General features: G+C 44.2%; 1 protein-coding gene across 4 annotated transcripts in view; it reads left to right on the forward strand.

Moving 5' to 3' along the window:
- Positions 1-25,716, forward strand: part of TTBK1 (tau tubulin kinase 1) — a 111,797-nt gene that overhangs the window by 21,323 nt on the left and 64,758 nt on the right. For all 4 annotated transcript variants that reach the window (XR_011140622.1, XM_068940838.1, XM_068940839.1 and 1 more), the window contains exons 7-9: positions 10,706-10,779; positions 13,980-14,120; positions 15,902-16,006. Coding sequence is in view for 3 of the 4 variants with exons in the window: in XM_068940838.1 (XP_068796939.1) it covers positions 10,706-10,779; positions 13,980-14,120; positions 15,902-16,006 (320 nt within the window). In the remaining variant the exon portion in view is untranslated. The remainder of the gene's footprint in view (positions 1-10,705; positions 10,780-13,979; positions 14,121-15,901; positions 16,007-25,716) is intronic.

A 25,716-nucleotide genomic window follows, 5' to 3' on the forward strand; every position in this document is an offset into this window, starting at 1 on the left:
TCAGCTTCCATCTACTTGTGATGCTAATGTTAAATGGTTCAGCTCAGAATGTTAATAGTTCTACAGAGTGTCCTGCTCAAGTGAGCTCCTACGGTGGGGAATGTTTTTGTCTGCCAGCCTATGAGAACAGTGGCAGGACTTAACCTGAAAGACTGAACAGACTAGTGATGCTCATTAGATGGTAAGGAGTTGAGTGGGAGATGTCTAACTAAGAAATGCGGTTAGCTTATTGCCTCCCAAAGCACTAGGACAATGGTTGTGACTAAAGCACTGTGAGCACAAAGGAGTCTCCAAATAAAATGGTTGAGTAGTGAATAAAGACAAGTGGAAAAAGTGGATAACATGAAGGACAAGGGAACTGGCAATTAGCTCGTTTCTCATGTACCTGACTGCCTCGAGGTGTAAAGGGATTCTAGGTCTTTCAGGTTTGGGAGTGGTGGTATTGAATTATGTTAATCTGAATGGAACAGCTATCCTTAGTTTTACCTAAAACAGCTATGTATGGGTGCAGAAGTGAAAGTAGACTCAGGTACCATTAGTTTCTATAGATTCTGTTTTTCTCTGGCAAAGCTTTTAAGCAGACTTCAAGCTACCTGGGAAGCAGCAAAACGGGGGCCTTCCTTTAACGTGGGTCCCCTGCCTACTTCCACTGGAGAAACTACATTGAAGGGGGAGTTGCCTTATGCCATGGTTCTGTTTTCTGTTTGCTGTAATGAAACTATAAATGATGTTAAAGGTGAAGCTTTATGTGATGATCTTTAAAGTTTTTAAATTCACAGTCCTTCTCAGGAGTGAACCAGTAGAATAGGGTGAAAGGAGTCAGCCAGCATCTCAAAGGCTCTTGCAACATAACAGCATTTGTAGCAGTCCTTCGTGGTTGAAGCAGCAGTGTGGGGACTTCTGCTAAAAAACGATGGCTAAAGAGGATGGAAATGAGGAATTTCCAAATCTGCCATTGAGGAGCTGAGAACTGCCGTTTACTGAAGTGCATTCATTGTGCACTGATTTCCTTGTGAAAGCATGGCCAGCTCTGGGCAGATGCAGTTTACATATTTTAGTAGAATATGCTTTTGAAGGGATGTTCCCTTTTGCAGGATCCCACCAGAGCTGGGGAAACACCTCCTGAGGCAGTGGGTAGTATCCTTATCACCAGGGTTCATGCTTCAGAGGTGGCATCACGGCCCCATGTCCATGCCTCTACCTTGCCCTTGCATGACATCTCCAGAGGTGATTGAATTAAAGGGTGAAATAGTTGCAGGTCTTGGGAAAGCCATCTTTAGATGCTAAACCAAGCACTGCGTCTGCTGTAGATGCTAAACTGGGGCTGTGTGAGGTCCAGCGGTAGATGCTTTGAATTCAAAAAGATCCCCTTGTATTATGTTAGTCTGTCGTTTGGGGTTGAGGGGAGGAAGTGCTTCTACAATTAGAATTTGTTGGGGGTGTTTGCAGCTTGCAGGGATTGTGGATTTGGGATTGAGGGATTTCCTTTTCACACTGGAAGGTGTGTGAGTACGTACGTATGCGAGCGTGTGGGTGTGCGCTTATGGCATAATGGGCTGAGAACTCAGAGTCCATGTTTGCATTGCAGTGCAGATTCTGGAATGAAATCCCCTTGAGCTCAGATCCATGAACCATCTGCATTGTTGGCTTTGAATTCATCCTAAAAGTGCCATGATTGGAATGTAGGATGTTTAGGAGCCAAGACTTTGCAGCTGTGCATGAAACACCTGCTGATGCATTCTGGCTGATCTGCATTATGCAGTACTGTTGCCTGGAGTGACCCGTGCATGTTCCATGAATCCATGTGGTGTGACTGGCACAACTTGCTTTCTTACTTTGTCTCCAGTCCTAGCACCTCTGTGCATGGAGCATCCCTTTAAAAGCTATTGCAGAAGCAAGGAGTGTAGCTGTCATGTGCCATATGGCTCCCCAGGAACTGGGCCAACCCAGTCCAATAGATAGGTGTTAGATTTCTAAAGCTGTACAGTTTTATTCCTATGGCTGTGGACAGAGTTGCATATGATTCCTATGCATGTTTACAGGTCTGAGATTGCGAGGAAATGGTATTACTCATAATAAAAGGATGTGTCTGTTGAATGTTGTTATGGAAATACACGTTCTAGTTGTGGTTTTGGCACAGCTGGGCAAGCCAGTGACCCAGTAGTACAGTGGTGATTTGTGGGATGCTGCAAATGTTGACCAAGAAGGAGCAGTTGGATGGTATGTGGCCGTGTAGACTTTTCTAAGGGTGATGATTACGGCACACTTTGCTAAACTGCTCTGGCATGGATTGATATAAGTCTGATTTGGTCAAGACAACTCATTCCCTTCTGGACTGGGCAGGGGTCTGGGAATATTGTGCTGCTGCCTTCAAGTCTGCATGAGCTCGTGGCAATTCCTATGTTGGTCAGTCCATATCTGGAGCCCAGTGTGGTCTGAACACTCAGTAATGTAGACCTAGTCTCTTTTCTCCTTTCACTGTCAAGAAAGTCAGTTGCATTCAGTATGTTGGAGACGGGCTGGATGTGTCTTGTTGCTGCAGTTGTCCATGATATTGCAGCTCTGTGCATAGATCAGCTGACCGTGATAGTGATGTGGTGTAGTGATGTTTTTACTTCTGCCTTCAGCTAGGACTTAACGGAGTTTCCTGCTCCCCTCTCCTCCTCATGCAAAATATGGCTTAAGATTTTTGCAGCATATGGCTGCAGTGCAAGACCCAGGTGATCACACAAGGAGAGTAGCAGAAAGACACTCGTACGTAGGGCAGCGGGATATGTGGTACTGTGTGTGCAGCACAGATGATTTAGCATTATCCCTCTCCTTACCCTCTTCTTGATGACTCTTTATGGGAACGCTTGGAGGGCTTGTGAGATTAGGATGGGGCAAAAGGATCACTCACGAGGCACATGCTTTGGTTGTCCCTGTGGTAGTTTAAGGCCTGGTCTAAGGCTGCAATATGGATGTGGCCACAGTATTCAGATGCCTTTGCTGGGATCATCCTTGGGGCAGCCTGCCTGACCAGTTAGATTGTTAGATTGGCCAGACTGTTCTGGTGCTGAGCACTGTTTCTGTGGGCTCACCATGGCAGGTCTGGCCTAGTTTGAGGCTGGGCAGCCCTGTATACTTCCCCTTGGCCTCATTCGGCAGCCAGAGTGTTCCCACATTCTGCTCAGTATGACGTTTTCCTAGTAAACACCTTCTTCTCAGTGTAGCCAATCTTATTGCATAGGACTAATTTTATTCTGCAGTGCAGAGATGTTCTGCATATTGAGTGGTTGTACGAGATGCAGCCTGGCTGCAAGCATTGTAGTTTTTGAGCACCTGATCTTATTATAGCAGATAGTGAGGCAGTTTAGTGTTGCCTGTTTCCCATTTACTGCCAGACGTAAGGCAGGTAAGATTTTCCTAATAAAATAAGGGAAGCTCATGTACAGAGATGGATCAGAAAATAATTCTAGAATAGCTTTTAAAGACTAAATTCTGGAAACTCCTTTTTGTAGGAGTAAGGTGGTTTTTTGTATTCTGGTGGTTTTTTGCAGGTTGAAAAGGAGGAAATACAGTATCTGCTATTTAAAAAAAAAAAACGCAATAATAATGTCATGTATTTGTTCCTTAGTATTCATTTGATTAGATTCATTGCTGTCTTGAAAATACAGTAGGAATATTTGAGGACCTAAATTATTGAAAGATTAGAATGAGTGTTGGTTTCTAGCAATTTGAAACTGATTAGCGCAGAAAAATACACCCTAAAAAAATCATCACTGAATTTTTAAGGGCCGTGTAATGCAAGTTTTTCATGTACTGAAAGTTTTCAAGTATTAACTCTATTTTTTAATTATATCTCCACAATGTGACAAATGTACATCCTATGGTAGAAGGATTTTCCAGCTCCTGGGTGTTATTTTTATACAGAGGTCATGGTTACTGAACGTAATTTTAAAGTTCCTTCAGAATAAGGATGGCGAAGGCCATTTCAATGGCTGAAGTATTTATGTTTGTTACCAGATATTATACAGGAAGTTGTTATCTTCCTTTTTAACTTAAAGGCAATGAAAAGAATATTTTTCTATGTGTGAACAGTGAAGCATTGCATCTAATTTATTAATTAAATGCTTGGAAGAATGAATGCATGTGAAAGAAAACAAATGTTCTTTGAAATTTTTCTCAGGTCAGTGTTTATTTAACATCAGGCTGACTTATTCCTCCAAGCTATCTTAAGAGGGAATAAGGCTGTTACCTTAGTTAACAGGCTAAAACACTTCACGAACTCTTGCTCCGTCTCACAGAACGGCCAAGGTTGGAAGGCACCTCTGGAGATCATCTAGTCCAGCCCCCCTGCTCAAGCAGGGGCCTCTAGAGCACACTGCTCTAGAGCAGTGTCCAGACGAGTTTTGAATATCTCCAGAGAAGGGGACTCCACAGCCTCTCTGGGCAACCTGTGCCAGTGCTCAGTCACCCTCACAGGAAAGAAGTTTGTCCTCCTGTTCAGATGGACCCTCCTGTGTTTCAGTTTATGCCTGTTGCCTCTTGTCCTGTTGCTGGGCACCACTGAGAAGAGTCTGGCCCCATCCTCTTGACACCCCCACCTTCAGATACTTGTACACATTGATGAGATCGCCTCTCAGTCTTCTCTTCTCCAGACTGAGCAGGCGCAGCTCTTGCAGCCTTTCTTCATAGATAATGAGGGGACTGGAGCATCTCTCCTTTCTAGCCATCCACTGAACTCTCTCCAGTAGTGCCATGTCCTGGGGAGCCCAGAACTGGACACAGAAGGGGAGGATCACCTCCCTCGACCTGCTGGCAACACCCTTCCTAACCCACCCCAGGATACTATTGACCCTCCTGGCCCTACGGGCACATTGCTGGCTTATGCTTCACTTGCTGTCCACCAGCACGCCCAGGTCCTTCTCTGCAGAGCTGCTTTCCAGCAGGTCAACCCCCAGCCTGGACTGGTGTGCATAGGGTTATTCCTCCCTAGGGGCAGGACTCTGCATGTGCCTTTGTTGAACTCCAGGAGGTGGTTCTTGGCCCAACTCTCCAGCCTGCTCAGGTCCCTCGGAACGGCAGCACAGCCCTCTGGTGTGTCAGCCACTCCCCCCAGTTTAGTGTCATCAGCAAACTTGCTGAGGGTGCACTCTGTGCCTTCCTCCAGGTCATCGATGAATACTTTGAACAAGACTGGACCCAGGACTGACCCCTGGGGGACACCACTAGCTACAGGCCTCCAACTAGACTCTGCGTCACTGACCACAACCCTCGGAGCTCTGCCATCCAGCCAGTTCTCCATCCACCTCACTCTCCACTCACCCAGCCTGCGCTTCCTGAGTTTCCCTGTGAGGACGTGATGGGAGACAGTGTCCAAAGCCTTGCTCAAGTCCAGGGAGACAACATCCACTGCTCTGCCCTCATCTACCCAGCCACTCATTCCATCACAAAAGGCTATCACATTGCTCAAGCATGAGTTCCCGCTGACTACTCCTGATCACCTTCTTGTCCTCCAGATGCTTAGTGATGACCTCCAGGAGGAGCTGTGCCATCACCTTTCCAGGGATGGAGGTGAGGCTGACAGGCCTGTAGATTCCTTGGTCCTCCTCCTTGCCCTTTTGGAAGACCGGGGTGACACTGGCTTTCTTCCAGTCCTCAGGCACCTCTCCTGTTTTCCAGGACCTTGCCAAGATGATGGAGAGTGGCCTAGCAATAACATCTGCCAGCTCCCTCAGCACTTGTGGGTGTCATTAGTGCCCACATGGAAGAGCAGCAGAGGGTAATAGTCCCCCGGCAGTCTTCCCGTGACATCTCTTCTTCCAGCCCCTGGCAGGCAGCAAACCTCTCTAGACAAGAGGTCAGGTCAGCAGATAGGTGCCTCTGTCCCCCGCAGCAGGGAGTCACCCACAACAGTTACTCGCCACTTCTTCCAGGTGTTCCTGCATGGCACAGGGTCTATCAGGCCAGCAGCTTCCCTTGGAGCCATGCCCAGCTCCTCCTCAGCCTGCAGGGCACTAAACTTGTTCCTCAACGGCAAGCCTTGAGGAGGAGCAAGAGCCTTTCTCCTTCTACAACGAGCGACCAGTTTCCAGCCTTCTTCAACAGTGTTATGATGGACCACTTCACACAGTGCAGAGCCCTCCAGCAACTCCACTGCAGTGCAGGTGACTCCTTTACCTGGTGATACAACTCACCAGCCACAGCACACCTTCTGCAGGAGAGCTGACTGTCAGCCCAGGCCTCACAGAGAGGCCCTGGGCACTCCCTGCAGCCTGACCCCTCTACAGCTGCATCTGCTGTCAGAAGGTTTTGTCTGGGTCCAAGCTTCAGACACAGCTGATGCAGCAACTCCAGCAGCCACTGGCGAGTGTGCTCTGCAGCATGTCACGACCATACCTGAGGAAGCACACACTACCTCAAGAAATGAAGGTGCCTTCTGGCACCCTTCTGCACCAACTGCTGCCTCCTCTCACTGCACTCTGGGAGCTGCACTCTAGGCCTGGCTCTTACAGAGGCCTCTGCCTAGCAGTGACTCACAGGGTGCCTGACCCACCCTAATCAAGGGCCACCTGGATCAAAGGCCCCAACTCCCTCTCCTCAGGGGCGGGCAACCCAGAGAGCTCGCTAGCAGCAGCCGCACCTAGCTACAACTTCCCAGGAGAAGTCAAGGCCTCCTGCAGTTGTCCCTGCCTAGCTCTGCTTTCCTGCTAGCAGCAAGCACCGTCTAGTTCCTCGAGGGTCCCCAGAAAGCCTCCACAACTTCCAGTAAGGTCCACACAAGGCCCAAGCAGAGTCCAGACATTGCTGCACAAACTGCTGCCTCTGTTCACTGCCTCTGTTAGTTGCGCTCCTTTACCTTGTTGGAAGAAAACTGCTTTGTTTTTGTAATAAAGGAATATTGATATTGGACTTATTTTCTAAAGTATGAACTTGTAAGCTTCTGTAATATCAGAATGACTGTTCAGTGGGACAAATCCAGCAAGGTAACAACTAATATAACAGGCCCTATGTCATGTGGCAATTAGCGCAGTAAAGTGATTGTGAGGGCATCCATACTAAGTACACCCTGAAAAAGCTTTTTTTTTCTTTTTTTTTCTTGTACCTGTACTTTTCTGGATCAATATATGCTTTGCTGCTTTCTGTGCAGTATGCCTGGGGAGGGCGTGAGTGAGCAAAGATGGCTTTTCCCTTCTGCCTTAGAGGAAGGTATGATTGTCTCGTTGTCTTGGCCACCCAAAAGTAGGTTGTTAGTGTGGATGTGTTAGTGTGCTTCATAATTCTGATCAGCTGCAGGGCAACTTAACTGCAGGAGTCCTAAAGCTATGCCTGACTGTCATCCTGCATCTGCTATTTCAGCATGACATCAACTCGTCCAAGAGCAAACAGCTGCATCCTGGTGCCTCCTTTAGCTGAAAAATGGGTAAAGCCTCAGAAACCCAGAGGGGTGGATGCTGTAAACATCTATCCCATCTATGTGACCAGCTGGCTCTACATAGCACAGCTCTAAATGTGCCCTGCTTTCTACACCCTGCAGTATTTGTTTTGTTTGATGCAGGAATTGGCACAGGCTGTATTTTAAGGGTGGGGGGGTGCATTGGTTTTTCCCGCACCTCTACTGCCACCTCTGCTGTTGCTTAGGGTGCAGACTAGTGCGTGGAAGAGCTGTTCCAGAGGTCACTCTCAATGACCCACGTCCCCCAATTGACTTGATTTCATACTGAATCTCCTTCTCCTTTCCAGTCTAGAATGGTCTCCTGCTGGATCTATTGGACTTGGACTTAGGCTAAGTCCATCTGATTAATCTCAGTGCAGATATGGTTTTTAACCTTTTTAAAACATCCTAGTAAGCAGAAATGTGTTAATATATCAGCCTAGATGCATAAAAATCTGAAACAGTAAAAAATGTAATGCTTAAGATGTAAATGCTTTTCCTTTCTGTAAAACTGTGTGATCCAGAAAGCAATGATATTATGGACAGACTGATAAAAGTCCTCGGGAATGTAGTCCAAATGTGGAGAGGCAGTACCAAATTATTAAGGATTTATCTTAAGTCAGTCAGATGTATCAAATGCTGGCACTTTTGGCACTTCCCTGAGATAATGAAGTGACTAGGTTCTTGCTATCAGAGGATATTTTTAAATGTTCTCATCTCTGGTTTTAGAGCAATAAAAAGCACATTATGTGCAGGCTGGGAGTGCTTTGCAATTATTTAAAACAATGAAAGCAAATAAAACTTTGAATCATTTACCCTCTCTGCCACTCAGTAGCTCTCGTTACCGGTAGATACACTCACTGTTTTGGCTGTCGCCTCACTGTCCGTTTTCTGCTGCTCTGCAGGGCAAAACAAAACCAAGTTAGGCTTGCAGCATGCCTGCAAGTCAACCAGGCTGATCTGTGTGAATCTGTATGGATTTAACAGGCTACTCCAGCATGAGTGTGAACACGCAGCAGCCTGTCCATAGACACTCTGCAGATTGCCGGTATGCTGAAGCACACGGGTATTAGAAACTCCCAAAGAAGCATAATGGCTCTGTCTGAAGTTAATCTGTTGTCTAAAAAGCCACGAATTTTGCATTGAAGGCAGCTGCAAGGCCACATCAGCAGGCAGTGTTGCCTGTTCCCTCTTGGTAGACCTGAGGCCAGGATGCGTGTTGCATTCAGGCAGTGTTTTAAGGAGCTCCTTCAGGAAAGCTTCAGCCAGTAGGAATCTATAGGTCAAAATCAACAGTGAATTTACAATGAATTTACAGATACTAAGAAACAGGTGGCACCCAGTACTCATGGACACAGACAGGGCATAGGCATGGTATGTGAGGGAAAAAGAAGGAAGGAAGAGCGTATATCCTACTAGTGATGCTGTGATGTGTACTGAAGAGGGTACTTTCCTCATCTCTGAAACTCTTCTCCTGAAATATGATAAATTTGCTGTTCCTTGAGGGTTTTCTGCCCTGTCTAGTTTTGTACTTTGTCCAGTTTTAGGTCTGAGTGTATTTAAGCAATCTTAAGTCTGTGCCAGAGGCATAAAGGATAGCAGTGATCTGCAGCCCCAGCACCCTCCTGTGCTTATCTAACCAGATATAGGTGGGCTACTATGGGGCGGGGAGGAGGCACGTCACAACGGCTGTTTGTGGGGTGGTGTGTGGTTTTGTTTTGTTTTGCTTAAACCTGTTCTTCCAAATGGAGTTGGAGTAGCCAGGGCCTCTGTCCGTCCAGTTCTGCTTGCAAGCAGCTGTGTTGTTTCTTTGCAGTAGGAGAGCAGAAGTGGGTGCTCCGCTGTGGGACACCGCTGGGCACTGGAGGGCAGGCTGCTGATGCTCTTACCGACGGCACGGAGATGGAGCCCAATCTTCCCTGCCTGTATGCAGTGTTCTGGTCAAAGCTCTGGTTCTCTGCTGTGAAAGCCGCTCTTCATCTCCTGCTGCCCTCCAGCTTCAACTCTGTTACGTCTTACTGTGCCAGCCCCTTTTTGGTGCCAGGGCCCTACGGAGTGCACAGAGAGAGCAGTAGCAGGGTCCTGAGGGCTTTACAGGCAGTGCAATTACTGATTACTGCATGTGTTCATGCTCTCATTTTTCATTTTTAACTGGGAACTATCGAACAAAAAGCTTTGGTAAAAACTAATTAAAGTAGCCAGTGCTCAAGCTCCACCAGAAAATACAGGGCAAAGCTGCGCAATGATACCTGCCCCCTTGCCTGCTTAGAAACCCCATCAGGAGCCCCAGTGTTCACCAGCATCGTGTGCATCAACCTTACCTTTTCATCAACAGTCTGCTGTTAGGGGAACACATATGCGTCTCTTTCCCCCTTTGCTAATACAGAGAGCCCGTTGTCACAAATACATCGTGGGTCAGGATCTGAAACCACAACCTCCAGGACTTACTGCATTTTTTTGAAGGTAGGTCCTGCCTGGTGCCATGTGATGAAATGAAGACATTGCAGCAGTGCTTTTGCACCAGAGAATGAACTTAAAAGGGCTGGCAGAGTGTTGGCTGGTGACTGATTGGGTTTGATTTTGCCTGGGTAGAGGTGGTTTGTGTTTGTAACTCAATGCAAGAACTTGACATGTAACGGCACAGATTTATGTGCCATTGTTTTAACAGAGTTTGTCATAACCATCTCTCTCGTCCAGATGTTTCTGGCAATCAAGCTTAGGGTTTGTCTGTGTATCAAAATATCGTTCAGTTTAGCTGTTTCAGGGTAGGAGGTGCTAATAGGGCAAGTGTGGTTAGTGGTGTGTAAAAGTGAGCACCTACTGAGTGAAGGTGATCTGGGGAGCTTAAGTGTGATGCAGGTGAAACTGTGAAACCATGCAGTAGTATGTGCTACCCGTGGTTTAGTTCAGGGTTGGTGGTGGTTCTGGTGGTGGTGTTGTACGCACGTGGCAGCTGTATAAACTGCAGTCTTTCACACTTCCACTCGTACTCTACAGCATCACTTTGAGGAGTCAAGGATCCTTGACACTGGTTTGCACTTGTGGCTATTTTCACAAGCTTTTTTCTTGTTGAGTGTCATGCCACTGTCCTGAGGTATAGGGTTATGGGAAGTGGAAACAAAATCAGTCTGCTCTGCAAAATTCTCTGCCTGATGTCATTTACAATTGCAAGCCCTTTATTAGAAACCCTTTATCTAAAAATCATGATCACTGAGTAGTTCTGTTTTCTTATGTTCCATTTTGTTTCTCTTCTTTTATTTGTTTTTTTTGTTTTGTTTTGTTTTGCAGGAAAGGATCATGTTTGCAGATTTATTGGCTGTGGAAGGAATGAAAAATTTAATTATGTGGTCATGCAGCTTCAGGTGAGTTCTGTGTCCCCCCAAATAGAGATGACATCCCAGGGAAGGATTTACAGCGAGCGAATAAGGCCAAGCATTGGAGCTAAGAGTTTTGTTGTACATCGAAAGTGGGTGGAATGGGAGACAGTGAGAAGGGATGATGTTGCTGTGATCCTTTTGGGTAGGTCAGTTCTCAAAATACGCTAGAGTGTTCAATTGCTCCACTTTGCTTTTTAAGATAGCTGTCTGTTTCCTGGGGAAAGCTCTTGATTCAGAATGCTTGCAGAAGCCACAGTATCTTGCAGCAGTGGCTGCTGGTTGAAATAGCTTCTGCTGAACTCTGAGATGTGGTGTTCAAAGTATCAGTCTTATATCAGAGCTCAGAACTTGGTGGGAATTGGTGGCATCTCACTAGGGGCATGGTCCTCTCTCTCTGAGAGAGAGTGGGCTCTGGCTCCTCATCTCTACCAACCTCAGCAGCAGTTGTGGAAGGAAATAGTTAACTGTTCTGCTAGACAGCCACCTACTCCTATGAGAGTTAGGCAGCTGAAGGCTGGCATGGTTCTGTTCACACAAGCCACACTAACAGCAGGAGCTGCAGGGACCCCTGCATGGTTCAGCATTAAACTCGGTACCAAGTTAACCTACATGAGTAGATCTTCATAGCCCAAATGCGGTGATACTGTCACAAAAGCAGCTGTCCTCTACAGCATAGTCACAGGAGAAAAAAACTGGCGAGGAACAAATGGGAATTTAAAACTGAGCCAAAACCACATGGAAGAAAGGCCTTTAAGGAGATGGGAACTGTCCCTGGCTCAGAGGGGAATACTTTCAAACTAAAGCTGCTGCTTTCTGACACTGTTGCCTTGGAAGCTGGCCTGTTTCAGCACCTGACATAGGACTTGACTTGTCCCTGTCTCTCTTGTAGTTTGTATGATCAGAGCTTCACTGTGCAAAGCGCTATATGGTTATACATTACAAACCTGACCTTCCCCTGAAGAGTTTACAGCATGTGTCATGTTTCTTTATGTATAATCTGAGTGACAGAACATGCTGAAGGAAAGTAAGGATGAAGTAGTAAGTAAAAGAAGTAAGCTGCTAGTATAAACTGGAGGGTTATTTTTAATTAGTGAAAGAAGTAAAATAGACACCAGCAGGCCCCATATACAGTTTCTAACATTAAACTCTTCCCTCTGGATGTCACAAGAGAGGAGCATGAAGGGGAGCTGAAGGACACGCAGTAGGTATGTGAATTGAGTTTTCTAGGCATGCGGAAGAACAGTTAGAAAGACGCAAAATTGCTCAGGGGAGAAGGTGATGGTGAGAGAGGAGGGAAATGAATTCTGTGCAGGGCATTGTTTAACACAGGATGTGGACAAGTGGGAAAATTTGAGTTTATTTTCATTAATATGTTGCGAAGATTCTGGGGGTTGCTTATTAACGATAAAAGTTAAGTGCTTAAGCAGGGGCTGAGTTTTCAAGTTGACAGCACTTTAAAATAAACTTGTAGTTCTTTTAAGCTGTAGTTCTACTCTGAAAAACGGGTATATGAAACTGGTATATTTCTGAACCGTGGGTTTGCCTTCTGTGCACTTTTGGCATCACAAATGCTGATGTTAGGGACAGGAGAAGTTTTTACTCTCTAGCTAATGCTAGCTGTAGCTGCAGTGTGAGCGTGAATAGGATTCTCAACAGGGAGCTCATGGCAAGATAAGATTTCTAACCCCCCAATCCTGTCCTTAACAAGCCTGTTAAAGATGATTATACCTTGGGAGAAAAATTTTTTTGCACAGAATCCCTTACTTTCTAGTCTGGTTTTGACAACATGACTGAGGTGGTAGAGCTGGGAGCTAAAATTGTTTCATTATTTGCAAATGAAGACTTTGTTGCTTAAAGCATAGCTAGTTTTGTACCATTGTGACTGACCAACCATCAGTCTTCAGGCTAAAAATTCCCTTTCCACTTCAAGATATGCTGAGATACTGTGGCTGTAGTGTACTGCAGTTCTCCCTTTCTGTGCAGGAATTGTCTTCAGTCACTGGAACTGTGGCTTCCCCTCTGAGCCTTGCAATTCATTGCATCTGCTCTTTCTCCGCCAGCACGGTGGTGTTTATTTGCAAAACACTGATTTTCTGCTAATTTTCTGTCTTTCCCTGAGGCAGTAGTGAACCATCATGACATTCCGATGTTTTTGGTTGCTTTTGAGACTGGAGAGCAGGTCTCTGGGACTGACTCCTAAACCCGCTAGGGGAAAACTGTGGCTTAATAAATAACTATTTCAATATGTAGCTCTGAAAAAAAATCTGCCTTTCCCTGTTACCATCAGTTAAGAGAATCTGTTTCCAAGAAACAGTGAAAAGAAAGATCTGCCATGTTTTGTCACCAAACGCGTTCATTGGTACTTCAGATTAGATCCTGAAAGTTAACTGGCCTATATTAAGTGTGTTTGATCAAGGGACCCAGAGCCTTGAAGTGAAACAGAAGCAAAACAACTTGAGAGACAGGTCAGATGCTAAAAGAGCCAGTTGCAGTTGGCCCCTTAATGTCTTTCCATAAGTTGGGAATTGGGAATGGGTGGAGGAATCGATTAGCATTTCACTGGTTTGGAGAGCAATCTTGGCTTTCTCATCACGTGTTTGGAATCTCTTCTATATATATTTGTCTTGTCATACATTTAGTTTGAATACATGTGGACTTGTATTATAAGTGTGTATATTTTTGCAGGAGCAGAAATGATAGGTTCTGTAGTATAATGTTAATCAGCATATCCCCATAACTCTTCTTTTGATGTATGTTCTGTGAACCTGTGGACTTTTATGCCTAGTCATTTTGATCAGTTGATACGTGCTTTAGTTTTGTAGAGTAGAGGGGCATTCTATCATAGAGGATATTCATTTTAAAACTCTCTTTTTCACAAATCAAAGAACTCTGATAGTGTGATAGCTCATAGTGAGAGGCATTGCTGCCCTTGCTGTGCCTATTTCCTAAGTAGAAGAGTCAACTGGTTTCCCAGGATATCAGTCTGGTATCTTCTTATGAGTATACATACAATTTAAAAGTTAAAATGAAGTATTGGACGTTTACATGCAAGAACTAAATCAGACACAAGGTGAGGCACCTGTCGGATTAGCGTTTCTGCTTTCACTGGGATGTGTCTTAGATCTTGCAACTATGAGATGCTATGCTTTGGTGTGCTGGTTTAAATGTTATATTGATTGTTTCAGGGCCGAAATCTTGCAGATCTCAGAAGAAGTCAGCCTCGAGGGACTTTCACGCTGAGCACAACACTGCGATTAGGCAAACAGATTCTGGAATCAATAGAAGCCATTCACTCTGTGGGATTCCTCCATCGTGACATCAAGCCTGTATGTTGTTTTGGAAATTCTCCTTTTGGTTGTATGCCTGTCTGTCATGCTTGAGTCAATAAAGACAACCTGGTGGCTTGAGCATGGGCTGATCTCAGTGGAGGCGTTTAGGCTTGCCTTATATTCCCACTGTCTGACACATTGGCTTTTTTATGTGAGTATACTATAGCAATATAGTATTGTCATTCCTTTAAGTACACAGCAAACTAATTTTTGTTGGCAGGGGACGCTCCATTGAGGATTAGTAGCTGTCAATCATACTTGTCCCACTCAAGATCACGTGATGAAGCTATCTAACCTTGAATATTGATCTGGAGTCCAACCAATTATTATTATAAAATGGGTTCAGAAAGGATGTTTTGCTGTGTACCCATCACTTGAGTAAATGCCATTTCATGTATTTGATTTAACTGAATAACCCTTTTCATTTTTTCTGAGCAATTGCCTAAAAAATTGGAGGACAATTTCCAAAGTATGTACCACTGCAAAGTGGTATGTGAATATCGCCTGAGCAGCTGACCTTTTCCTTCTGAATATGCATGTGTCTGGGAACAGCTGCCTCTTGTGATGACAATATGCTAGTGAAGTGTGTATTGGGGTATCAGTCTTAGTGTGTCTCCATGGTTTTTGGGTGGAACATCATATAAACATGCTAGAGATTCAGCAAAACCTCCCCTGTGCAAACTGCAGGGGAGTCATTATACTGAACTCAGACAGTAAACACAGTAGTACAATTTCAGGGTTTGCTGTCCTGTCCCTATAGCCTTTGAAAGATGTAGCACTACATCCAGAGTTTGGTCTGGGCCTCTTTTTTTTTCCTTTCTTTTTTTTTTTCCTCTCTTTTTTTTTTTTTTTAGAAAGGATTACACCTTTACATTTACATCAAAATTGATGTTTCACATTCCTCATTCGTCCTTTCCCTTGAACCTGGGGTGACCTAAGTTCCTAGTATGGTGAGTCACAGTATTGGTAACTGGCCTAGGTGAGGCACAGTACTTTCAAGTCTCACTGTAGGAGGCAATCTTTTTCCTGGAGCTCTTCACTGCTTGACCTGAACACTTCTTGCTACACCATCACTGTAACTGTCTTCTTTCTTATTCTATTTACTGCTTTAAAATCAGCTGCTCCTGGCTGATCAGATTCAGCTGAAAAAATAGCTGACTGGTCACTAATGAGGCTGAGGTCCAATCCTTTAGCAGCCATCCATCATGGTAAAGCACCCAACTTTAAGATGGGGCTTAAATGATGGCTGTTCCGTTTGCTTATTGTTAGTTTATTTACTAAGAACTAAACCCAGTGTTTTTAGGTGTCTGAATGTTCAGAGAAGTTCAGGTAATGTGTTGTAGTAAATGGAGATTTTTAGTTAATTTTTTGGAGTTAGGTCAGGATAATGCATGCTAGCAGCTGAACCATGAAGAGAAGCCAGGAAGCATTTTGTCTACAAGTAACTCCAGCTTGTTCTGCAAATGATGAAGATCTCACTGCAGAGCTGGTGGTGTGAAATGTAACTCTTTTTCATAGCAGCTGAAATTTAGCTAAGCCAATGTGAATTTTAGTTATTTTGAGACTCCGCAGTCACTTCTCTGCAAAGAGAACCTCTTAACATGGCAACGATTCTCCTCTCCACAAGATGTATCTTAAAATCCCCCTCTGTGACTCATGTTTCCACCAGAGGTGTGCGGGGCTGCATGGCAAAATTTCATATACAAATGGCTACGCTTACCCAAGTTGCTGTCATCCAACTGATTGTTGACTTGTTTTTTTGATTTCTTTTTGTCCAGTCCAATTTTGCCATGGGCCGCTTACCTTCAACGTACAGGAAATGCTACATGTTAGACTTTGGTCTAGCCCGTCAATACACCAACACCACTGGTGAAGTCCGACCAGTAAGTAAATTTTAAGTAATTTTTTTCCAGTTCTGGTCCTGATCGGGCAAAGAAAAGGTTTGGTTATTTTGTTTATTGTGATTGTTATGCTTGGTCATTATATTGAATTGCATTTTCTTCAAGGTGAGAAGCAAGAGGTGACTTCAACTAAGTTGGGAATCAGAAGGGATGTTTGCTTTTGTCTCATAAGATATAAATGGATTGATCGATCTCTTCCCCCCCGCCCCATCCCAGGCTAACCATGTTTTCCACAGGCTTAGAGGGCTTACAGAACGCATGCTCACCAAGCAAGAGGGCAAGCCTAATGCTGCCTGTGTATCTTCTGTAGCTCCAGAGGACTGTCCTGCTTCAGTTCTCTGAGGGCACAATCTGGGGAGCTGAGTTGGTGCATTCTTAAAGTTCTTCATGAAAAAAAAAAAAAAAACAGCAAGAAAGTAGACACTGATCTGATCTCTGGGATTGAGCTTACTGTGAACTGAAGCGTGTAACCTACCCTGCAACCTACCCTTGTCTGGCTGCGTTCTTGTGTCTTGTTGCCCCCTTTGTGGATTTCTTAGCAGCCACACAGAAATATTCCTGCTAGGACAGGAGGAAAGAGCAGGAGAGCATAACTTGCCCCACCTGGCTTTTGTGCCAGCTTCCGTCCGCCACGTTATTTGGAGTCACCCTTAAGGATGCCACAGGCTTCAGATGCTGTAGGCTGTACCATGTTGCTCCAGAAAACTGTTGACAATGTAAGGGCTAAATGCAGAGACTCTCTGCAATGCAGGAAGTGGTTGGGGAGTGCAGGGGGGGAAACAAAAGTTAGTGAGCGGATTTTGTCTTGGGCAGATGAACACAGCTGGGGGACATTTTTTTCTTCATCTTCTTTTTTAAGTGTTTTCAGATTGCCCTTTTCAAAATGCAGCCTCTCCCTTCCTTCCCTTTTCTGTAGTCAGAATTCAGCCCCATCATGGACTGAAACTTGACTTCTGAAACTTGGTGTTTGTTTTCTGCTAAATATATTCTTCATTGTTTCAGTGAAGCAACTATGTTTTATGCCTGTATTTCATGTCCCATTATTTGAACTATATTCTTTCTTTACAACTAAGACCGTTTTTTGCAGTTGCTTCTTCTTTTGGGTTCCCCTCTTTCCTCATTTCTCCCACTAATTTAAAATGACTTCATTTTTATTTTGCTATATATTTAGGGAGTATTCTCAGGCCCTGTTTGTGCAAACAGCACTACGTTAAGTCTTGCCATTTTTAAGAGCAAAAGATTCTTCAGCTGTATCTCATGCGGGGCTTGTTCCTGCTTGGGTTGGTGTGGGTGTGCATTAGAGCGTAAGACTTTATGAGAGAGTGAATCTTAATTCTGGTCCCTCTGCCGGTTGGTAGCTTGCTGCAGCTGGATCTCTCAGAAAGAATGATGCACAATCTCTTCTAGGAAGAGAAAAGGGGATTTCTGCAGGGAGGGTGTGTGCTCTGTTGAACGTGGTATAAAGACCTAATTTGTTCTGAGTGTGGGAGTTTAATATGTACTACAGTCCCATGTACCTGTTCTCCTATACCACACTTTGGGTGATGAGGTTTTTTTGCAAAAATAAAACAATGAGATTTCATGAGTATTTACTTTGATTCCTTTTAACTTATTCCTTTATTCCTTATTCCTTTATCCTTCCATTATGCTGTAGTTATTGGGCTATCTGATCCCTTTTTGTGCCTGGTACCTGGTGCCACCGAGTCCAGCTTACTGGACTGAGACGTTTATCTAGAGAAGCATGGTGCCCAAAATTATTGCCCAAAAGAGTACTGTCCAGAAGGTGCACTAAGAATTAGGGAAGAGATGGGGTGAACAGGGATATGAAGACAAGTGAAATGAAATTTCATCAGATGGAACAGTTATTTGGTCGGTGTGTATCATAGCTTAGCTAGATCCGAGTATCTGAAGATTAAAAGCTCTGTGGATTTAGCTCCTTGTGTGCATATAGAATGAATGACAGAAGAGTGTGGTGAACTTGCAGGGTTTCTTTTGTGTCTTGAGGAAAAGGTGTATATGCAACCTACTATGCTCCTTTGTAGTAGGCCTGACCTAGCCTAGTTGTTCCACTATGAGAGTTTTTTGGTTTGGTCTTTTTCAGGTGTGCTTTTGAATGTCTCTTAACTTGATTTTAGGCTCAAAATGCTCTCCATGGCAACCAGCTAGTTCTGGGGAGGGCAAAGTAAGGGATGCCCACGATGGTGTTAACAGTCATAGAACTGAGGAAGTGAGCTCTCTGGCGCTGGGCCTTAGCGACTGAGCTCAGGTGCCTTGAAGAAATCCTGAATGCTAGCTTAGGAAAAAAGGTACTTTTCAGATGTATTCAGGTTGTGTTTTCTTATATTTTTCTTTTTTTTTTTTTTATTGCAAACTTAATCTTTTATTATACCAAAGAGAGACCATTTTAAGCTGTGTTAAGATGGATTCTTCTTTCTATATTCTTTCAGTTCCTTTATCTATGAGGAATAAAGTTCCTAGATTTATGACGTGACCATGCTGTGATTGTCCTATTTTTCTGTGCTTTGGCTCTGCGGTATAGTACAAAAGATGGGGAGGGGAAGGAGTTCACCTTCTCCTTTTCTGGAAACATGTGAATTTTGCTGTCAGTCATATTCATTTATTAACAGATTTTTTTTCTGTTTGAGTAGCTTCTCTGCAGTTTTCTACAGTTTCAAGAGCATTGCCATAGTTTATGGATATTACCATAAAAGGTATTTGCTATTTTCACATCCTCTGAAATTCATAATTTCAGTCTTGTTTGTCAGCTTTTCAGAGACCCTGCATGACTTGTTAATGATACAGATGAAGATTTTGCCTTCCTCTTTTTTTGTTCAGTTTTCTATTTTGAAAACATCTCTTGATTTTGGAAAATGGGAAAAGCCAGCAATTCCATACAGTAAAATGCAGTAGAAAATTGTTGGTACTGATTGGTGTGCAGTTCACCAATGCCTAACAGCATGAAAAATTTTGATATCCAAAGGCAAGGAGCCCCTTAGTAGACAAATTGGCATAGGCTGCCTCTAAGAAGGTCTAATTCTTATTTCTTAGAGATTGATTGAAGCTTTGAAGTGTGTTTCTGCTTTCCATGATCTTTGTTGAGCATTAATTCCTCTGTCTTCACACTCTGGCTTTCCAGACCCTCTTTGAAGGGTTAGCACAGTAGCTGTTAGCTAGGGAGCTGGTACCCTGCTGAGCCTCTGATGAGTATTAACAAACTATTTTGCTGATATGTTTTTACAGAGGGCTGCTACGTGACAATTCAACTTGATTCCTCAGTATTTGTAATGTTAGGGGTCATTTGGCACAGTTGAATCCAAATTTATTCTGTGCTTCTAGGGAAAAAAAAACTGGTATACCTTTTATGTAGGATGCCACCATTAGCACAAATACTACTCTTTGGAGAAAAGCTGTTGCACAGATTTGCTTTCATGGGAATGATATTACCCCTCTAGTACTTGGCCCTTGCCAGATCTTGCAAAATTCTGAAAAACAGTCTGTAGAAACTTGCAATGCACTCTAGCAGCACAAGACTTGAAGCTGGGAGGTGCATACAGGAGCATCAGCAACAACCTTGTCCTCTGTTAGCAACTAGAGGAACTTAGCTGCTCTCAACAGTCAGATTACTTAAGTATTTCTTCGAGGGCTGTAGAAGTCACTGTTTGATAATTACTCATTTGAACGGGTAGAGCAGATGTGCGTCAGTCATGTGGCCATTTGACGTCCATTGTGTGCTGAGAGCTTTTTGGGGCCTGGCTGAATGCAGTTCCTTTGGCTACCATCAGCAACTCCACCATTTGGGTCGGAGTCAACATCCCGGCTAGCGAGAGGACTCTGGCTGTTATGATGAACAGGACAGACTGGCAGTGGAAAAATCTTTAATCTTTCTAAGGGGCTTTGCTGATTTCCTTACTACTCCTCTCTGCTTCCCCTTTCCTGCCCATTCCAGTATTCTCTCCTGCCAGAAAGGTGGCAAATATTGGTTAAGATCTGTGGTCTGTATTCAACAGGATATATTTGACTTGAGATTTTCCATTTCTTAGTGGTAATTCACGAAGTATTTTGGTCCATTATCCTTAGTAACATTTTCTGGTGCTGAATGTGTACACATTTACTGAAATAGAGTGGAAAAATGACTTTCTGCCAGTGAATATGGACATCTCCTGAGATCCCTATTCTGGGGAGTAGATCAGTGTTTTGTACAAAGTTGTGAAGCTTCAGTGAGAGTGATTGCAGTATGTCTGCTTTCTTTCTACCCATAGCTAATGTTTGTGGCACTGTTCTGTCAAGTGAGAGATGCAAGAACTCCTGTAGCAGAAGGTATTGAACCTGAGACTTCCAACTTTTGGGTGAAGGCACTAAGGCTGGAGAGAAGCAACTGTGCTCCTGTTCATAGTTGTCCTCTTTTGCAACTCTGGGCATTGTTTTCAGTGCTCTCCAGAAACTCCTGCGGTTTTCATCCTGCCACGTTGCCTCTTCAGCAGGTATCAGTGATGCAAGCTACTGTGAGTACCAGGGCTTGCAATTGCAAGGCTTCCTTCAACTGCCTAAAGAAGGTTTCATCTACTTTCTTTTCTTGATCAGGAGGTCTGTAGCAGATGCTTACCATTATGTTACCTGTGTTATTTTGTGCTGATCACTCAACCCGTCCATGATGACTGTTTCATTATCTGTTCCAAGGAAAACTGTACTTTCAAGCCACTCCTTGGCAACCCGTCCTCCTCGCCTTCCCAGCCTGCCCCTCCGAAAAAGGCTTTGTCCGTTCATTGCAGCATTCCAGCCGTGCAAGCTATCCCACCAAGTCTGTGTAATCCCAATGTGGTCATAGTTCTGCAATGGCACATGGACCTCTGAGTGCTCATGTTTATTTCACATGTGAGGATTTGTGGACAGGTACTTGAGATGGGCTACCAGTTGTGCTGCTTTCCCAGGGGAGGCACGGGAGCCTCCATCATCCTCTCCCCTGGGCACTTCCTCACAGCCTCTGTCTTTTCATTTCTCTTCAGGTTATGGTGTTACGGAAACCTCTTCCATGTACCTCGTTTAAAGCCCTCTTCGGTAGGTTAGCAGGCCTATTGGCAAAAATGCTCTTGCTGGTCTTTGTCAGATGGAGCCCTTCTTTCTCTAGCAGTCCTTTTTCCTCAGAGGGGGGACCCGTGGTCATAGAAGCCAAAGCCCTGCCTGCACCATCTAGGTGTTGACCTGCAGGGTGCATCCACTCCTACCTATGCCTTTCCCACTCACTGGCAGGATTTAGGAGGACACCATCTGGGACCTAAGCCCTTTGCCCATGCCCCCAGAATCATATAGTCTCTCTTTATATACTTAAGGTCACCCCTGACAGTGCTGTTGGTGCTCCCATGAGTGAGCAGTAAGGGGTTAATAGTCAAGAGGGCCACACAAGCTTTGGCAGTATGTCCTTAACATCCCAGATCCAGGCCCCCTAACAAGCCACAAACCTCCTGAGACATCAAGTCAGGCCAGATGAGTGCCTCTGTTTCTCTTAGGAGCAAGTCTTCAGCAGCCATCACCCACCTTTGCCTCTTGGCATGGACATTTGGTTCAGGCTTAGCTGTCTCTGAGGCCTCCTCGACAGGTCTTGTTCCTCCTTACCTATTCCCAGGGTACTATGTCTGTTCTGTAATTGCAGATCTGCCTGAGGAGTAGGAGCCTTCCTTCTGTTGCCAGAAGTCAGTTACCCTGTTCTTGGGAGTCTTTGTCTGTTGCTCCTTTGAGTGTTACTGCTCGTTGTCCCTTCTTCCTTGCATTGCAGGGATCAGAATCTCCCCTTTCAGGGGCTCTGTGAATGCCCTGTTATCTCTTGTTCATCCTCCTTGATGCTACACCATCTGCTCACCTCTTCCCACAGCTCCTTCACCTGGCTACTCACCAGAGCACTCCTCCTACAGGTGAGGCTACTGTCAATCTAAGCCCCAGCCTCAGGGAGAGGCAGCAGGTGCTCTCTGCTGTCCAGTGTGGATAGCTGCATCCTCCCTTAGGGGCTCTATCTGGGTTGAGGTCTCTGATATACCAAGGATAGTTGCTCCAGCTGGTGATGAGGACCATGTCCCATGGCACGTCAGCACCATCACTGCAGCCTCAATCAGGCCCATGCTCTCCTGAGCAGAGGTTCTGGGCCCCTTTGCACCCTTGTTGTGCTAACTGCTGTCACAACTGCTACCCCCCTGTTAGTTCTCTATTTGCCGTGCTTATTTTAAATACTACAAGTAAAGCAAAAATTTAAATCAAAGTTTTTGAGCCTTGTTAAACACTAAAGAATCCCACAGTGAAACTTTGATCTACAGGAAATCAGACATTGAATTTTGTTGATGACAGCTTTCTTATCTCATGATATGACAAGTAATTTAAGAACCGGGGGAGCACGTCTTTAAAGGGCAAATGTAATAGTCACCACTCAAATCGGAGAGATTGAAGAGAGATTCTTTTGCAGTGTAATTTCTTTAAGTGTAGACTTGCTCAGTGGCTGGTATTTTTGAAAATCCAGATGTACTGTATGTCTACAGTTGCCCTTGTCTACATACGTGAATGCTTCATAAAATGCTGTTGGTGATATGTTGCTTTCCCTTACAACAGCTGTACAGACTTTTCTTAACTACATCCTAACTAGGCGTATGGGGTCTGAACCAACATTCTCTCTTTTAAAAATTAGCATTGCACATGCCAGACTCCACAGAACGCGAGGGGGATTATACCTGCCCAATTACATGTACCCTTTCTGTAGGTGTCCAGAAGCAACTTTTTTTTTTTTTTTTTTTAGGAGTGGAGGCAGGATACCAGACAAGATGCATCCAGCCAGTGAAGCAGTTGCTATGATCCATGTGGAATACAATGGTGAATGCTGCAGAAGGCACTTTTAGTAGTGCCTTTATACATATCTAGATGAGATAGCGTAGTTGATAATGCGTAAGGTACCCTATATACCAGTTTCAAACAGGGTATTGCAGATGTAAGCAGTATTCAGAAGAGCAATGCTAAACTTACATGAAGCAAAATCCGAAAGACTGTGATTGACCTGAGTGGGAAGATGCATAAAACTCTGTAAAATACTATAAAGTCTGTAAGGAAGAGCTTCTTTTCTTTCTTTGGTTACATGGGAACAAAATATTCAGTGAAATAGGTGGTAAATTTAAATGAGTAAAAGGATGCATTTATTCATGAGGTGGCACTTGCTGCCACAGGTTGTCAGTATGCGTAGAAAGAGTAATACAGAGTACACTTGCAGGGCAGAAACTGTAGTCTAAAGAGCAGTGATATCACAGAGTGTATTGCGGTAAAAATAAGGGCCAAAAAAAAATTGGAAAAAATTGCCAAAATGTGTTATAAAATGGAATGATAGGACTATAAATTGGCAAATGAAGTTCATTGTAGGTAAATGAAAGGGGATACTTATGGAGGCAGAAAGCTGGTTCTAATTTCACATATATGATGATAGCCTCTGAGGTGACAGGTACCACTGATGAGACCTTGATGTTATGAAATAGCTTCATGAAAACATTGGTGTGATACTCAACAGCATTCAAGAGGGTAATCAAATATTAGAAGTCATCAGGAAAGGAATACAGAACAAAACTGAGGTCAGTATTGTGACAGCTGATGAGATGGAGATGAGGATGGCTTTTCAGGCTTCTTACAGAGTACCTGAGGGAAAACCTTCGACCTTGGGATTGGTCTAAAGTAGAATGAGTATCTCTTGGCCTCATTTTTGCAAAGAGCCTTTCTCTTTGTGTTGGTTGTAGTGTGATGGTATAGGCCATCTCTGCCCATCCCCTAGATTAAAATTAAAAGAGCTTGCTCTAGAGTGCTTTACTTGTTAGCCACTGTCCTTTGAGATTTTTGCAGTTGCCTTTACTTTGTGATTGCAGGTGGAAAATTAGTCAGGCGGCAGGAAAACGGGTACGTATAAAAAGTGCTTAGAAACATAGAAAAGATTGAGTTAAAGAACACTGGTGTTGTTCTCTGTAGGGATGTGCTTCCTGCAGAAAGCTTATACCTCATATTTCCCTAGTTGGAGAAGAAAATGGGAAACGTAATTAGCTTGGGGGTAGTGTCATCTTGGGGCAATCTGGCCTTTGTCCTACCACTGCAGAAGAAGTGGTATTTCCTTCCCTTAATACTTGAAGCAATTGCATTTCATCCAAGGCCGCTGTCTTTGCTTCTCAAACTTACTTTTTTTCTCCACAGGATCTTCACAGGATTTATGCTATTATATGATTTCAGTGCACAGGGGATTTTAAATTGATAGGGTTGTGCTGATGTGTTTGTATACTCCACAACCAGCGAAAGGGTTCCCAACCAGATGGAATGGTCTGGTTTGAAGTGAACAGGACTTCAAGCCGTGTGTTTCTTAGTCATGGAAGGCTTGGAGACCTGCTTCAGAAGAGGTGGCCTACTGAAGATATCTGTTACCTCAGCTGTAATTGATAGCTGCTTTCAGATGTACAGGATATTCTACAGAGCCTTCTCTCTTCTGTGAAATAGGTCTCATTTCTCTCCCCTCTCTCTCCTCTCTCTTCTCTCTCTCCCCCCTCTTTCCCCCTCCGATGAAAACATGCATTTTCAGCTGAATCCCAAGAACTTTCATCACAAATTGGATATTTCAGGATACAGAGAGCTTTTTAATAATCTAATCATTATTACTGCTAGATGCAGCCTTCTGCCATTGTTCAGATAGGGAAAGGAGTAATTTTATTCCTGTTGGTGTCTCAGTTATACAACCCACCTTTGTCATGCAGCAGTGTGCTGTAGGCATTCGGTGTTGGTGCGTGTTATAGGACAGCAGAGCTAAGCCACTGGAGAATGGGTTGAAAAACTGGATTTTTAAATTCTTGGAAGTATCCGGTACAGAAAGGGCGCAAGAAAAAACTTCCATCTTGCAAGTTTGCAAGCTTTGCATAGCTGAGAGCTGGACTAGCGGAATGTGTTTGATATGGAGAACTAAGGGCTGACTGAAAAATTTGAACCTGGAGGGGAATATAGACATGAATGTTGCTATACAGATAATATGGTGAACAGCATATGCTTATATAATGGAGATGTTTTGTTCTTCTGAGCCATGACGGTCTTCTCTGCTAATGTGGGTCAGCTTTTGGGTAATTAACTCTTTGGTCTTTGTTAAAGTCTGCTAGGCTTGTCACTAATACGCATTACAGACAGCGCTGTAGTCTTGTTCTGCCTGTGACACCTTACCTACAGAAATGTATTCCCTGTGGTTTCAAAAATATTATTTGGAAGTGATCAAAATTTCAGCGACTTGGTCTTAATTATTTATTTGAAACTAGAGGCGGGGTTATGCTTTTCCAGGAATCTCTCTCCTGCTTGCAGTATCTGACACAGTGCTGTTATGCTCAGCAAAGTGCTTTTTTTAGCTTAGTCAGCTGCCGCCCATTGATTAGATCTCCATCTCATGTGCTTCAGACTGCACTGCAGTAGTTTGCAGTGCTTTGCTGGAGAATACTGTACACGTGCAAAGGGCGGCTGTGCCATACACTGGGCAGAAGGAAGCTGAAGGCAGGGCAGTGCATAGGCTGTTTCAGCAAACACAATGAAGGCTGCAGAAATGCATTAACTAATTGAGAAATATTTTTATTTTCTGCATGTCTGGGCACAGTGTTAAAAATAAACTTTGCTGCAGTGGGCAAGATATTTGGAGGAGAGAGTATAGTATTTCTTTTCTA

The sequence above is a fragment of the Struthio camelus genome, chromosome 3, assembly GCF_040807025.1.
Source record: "Struthio camelus isolate bStrCam1 chromosome 3, bStrCam1.hap1, whole genome shotgun sequence".
Classification (NCBI taxonomy): Eukaryota; Metazoa; Chordata; class Aves; order Struthioniformes; family Struthionidae; genus Struthio; species Struthio camelus.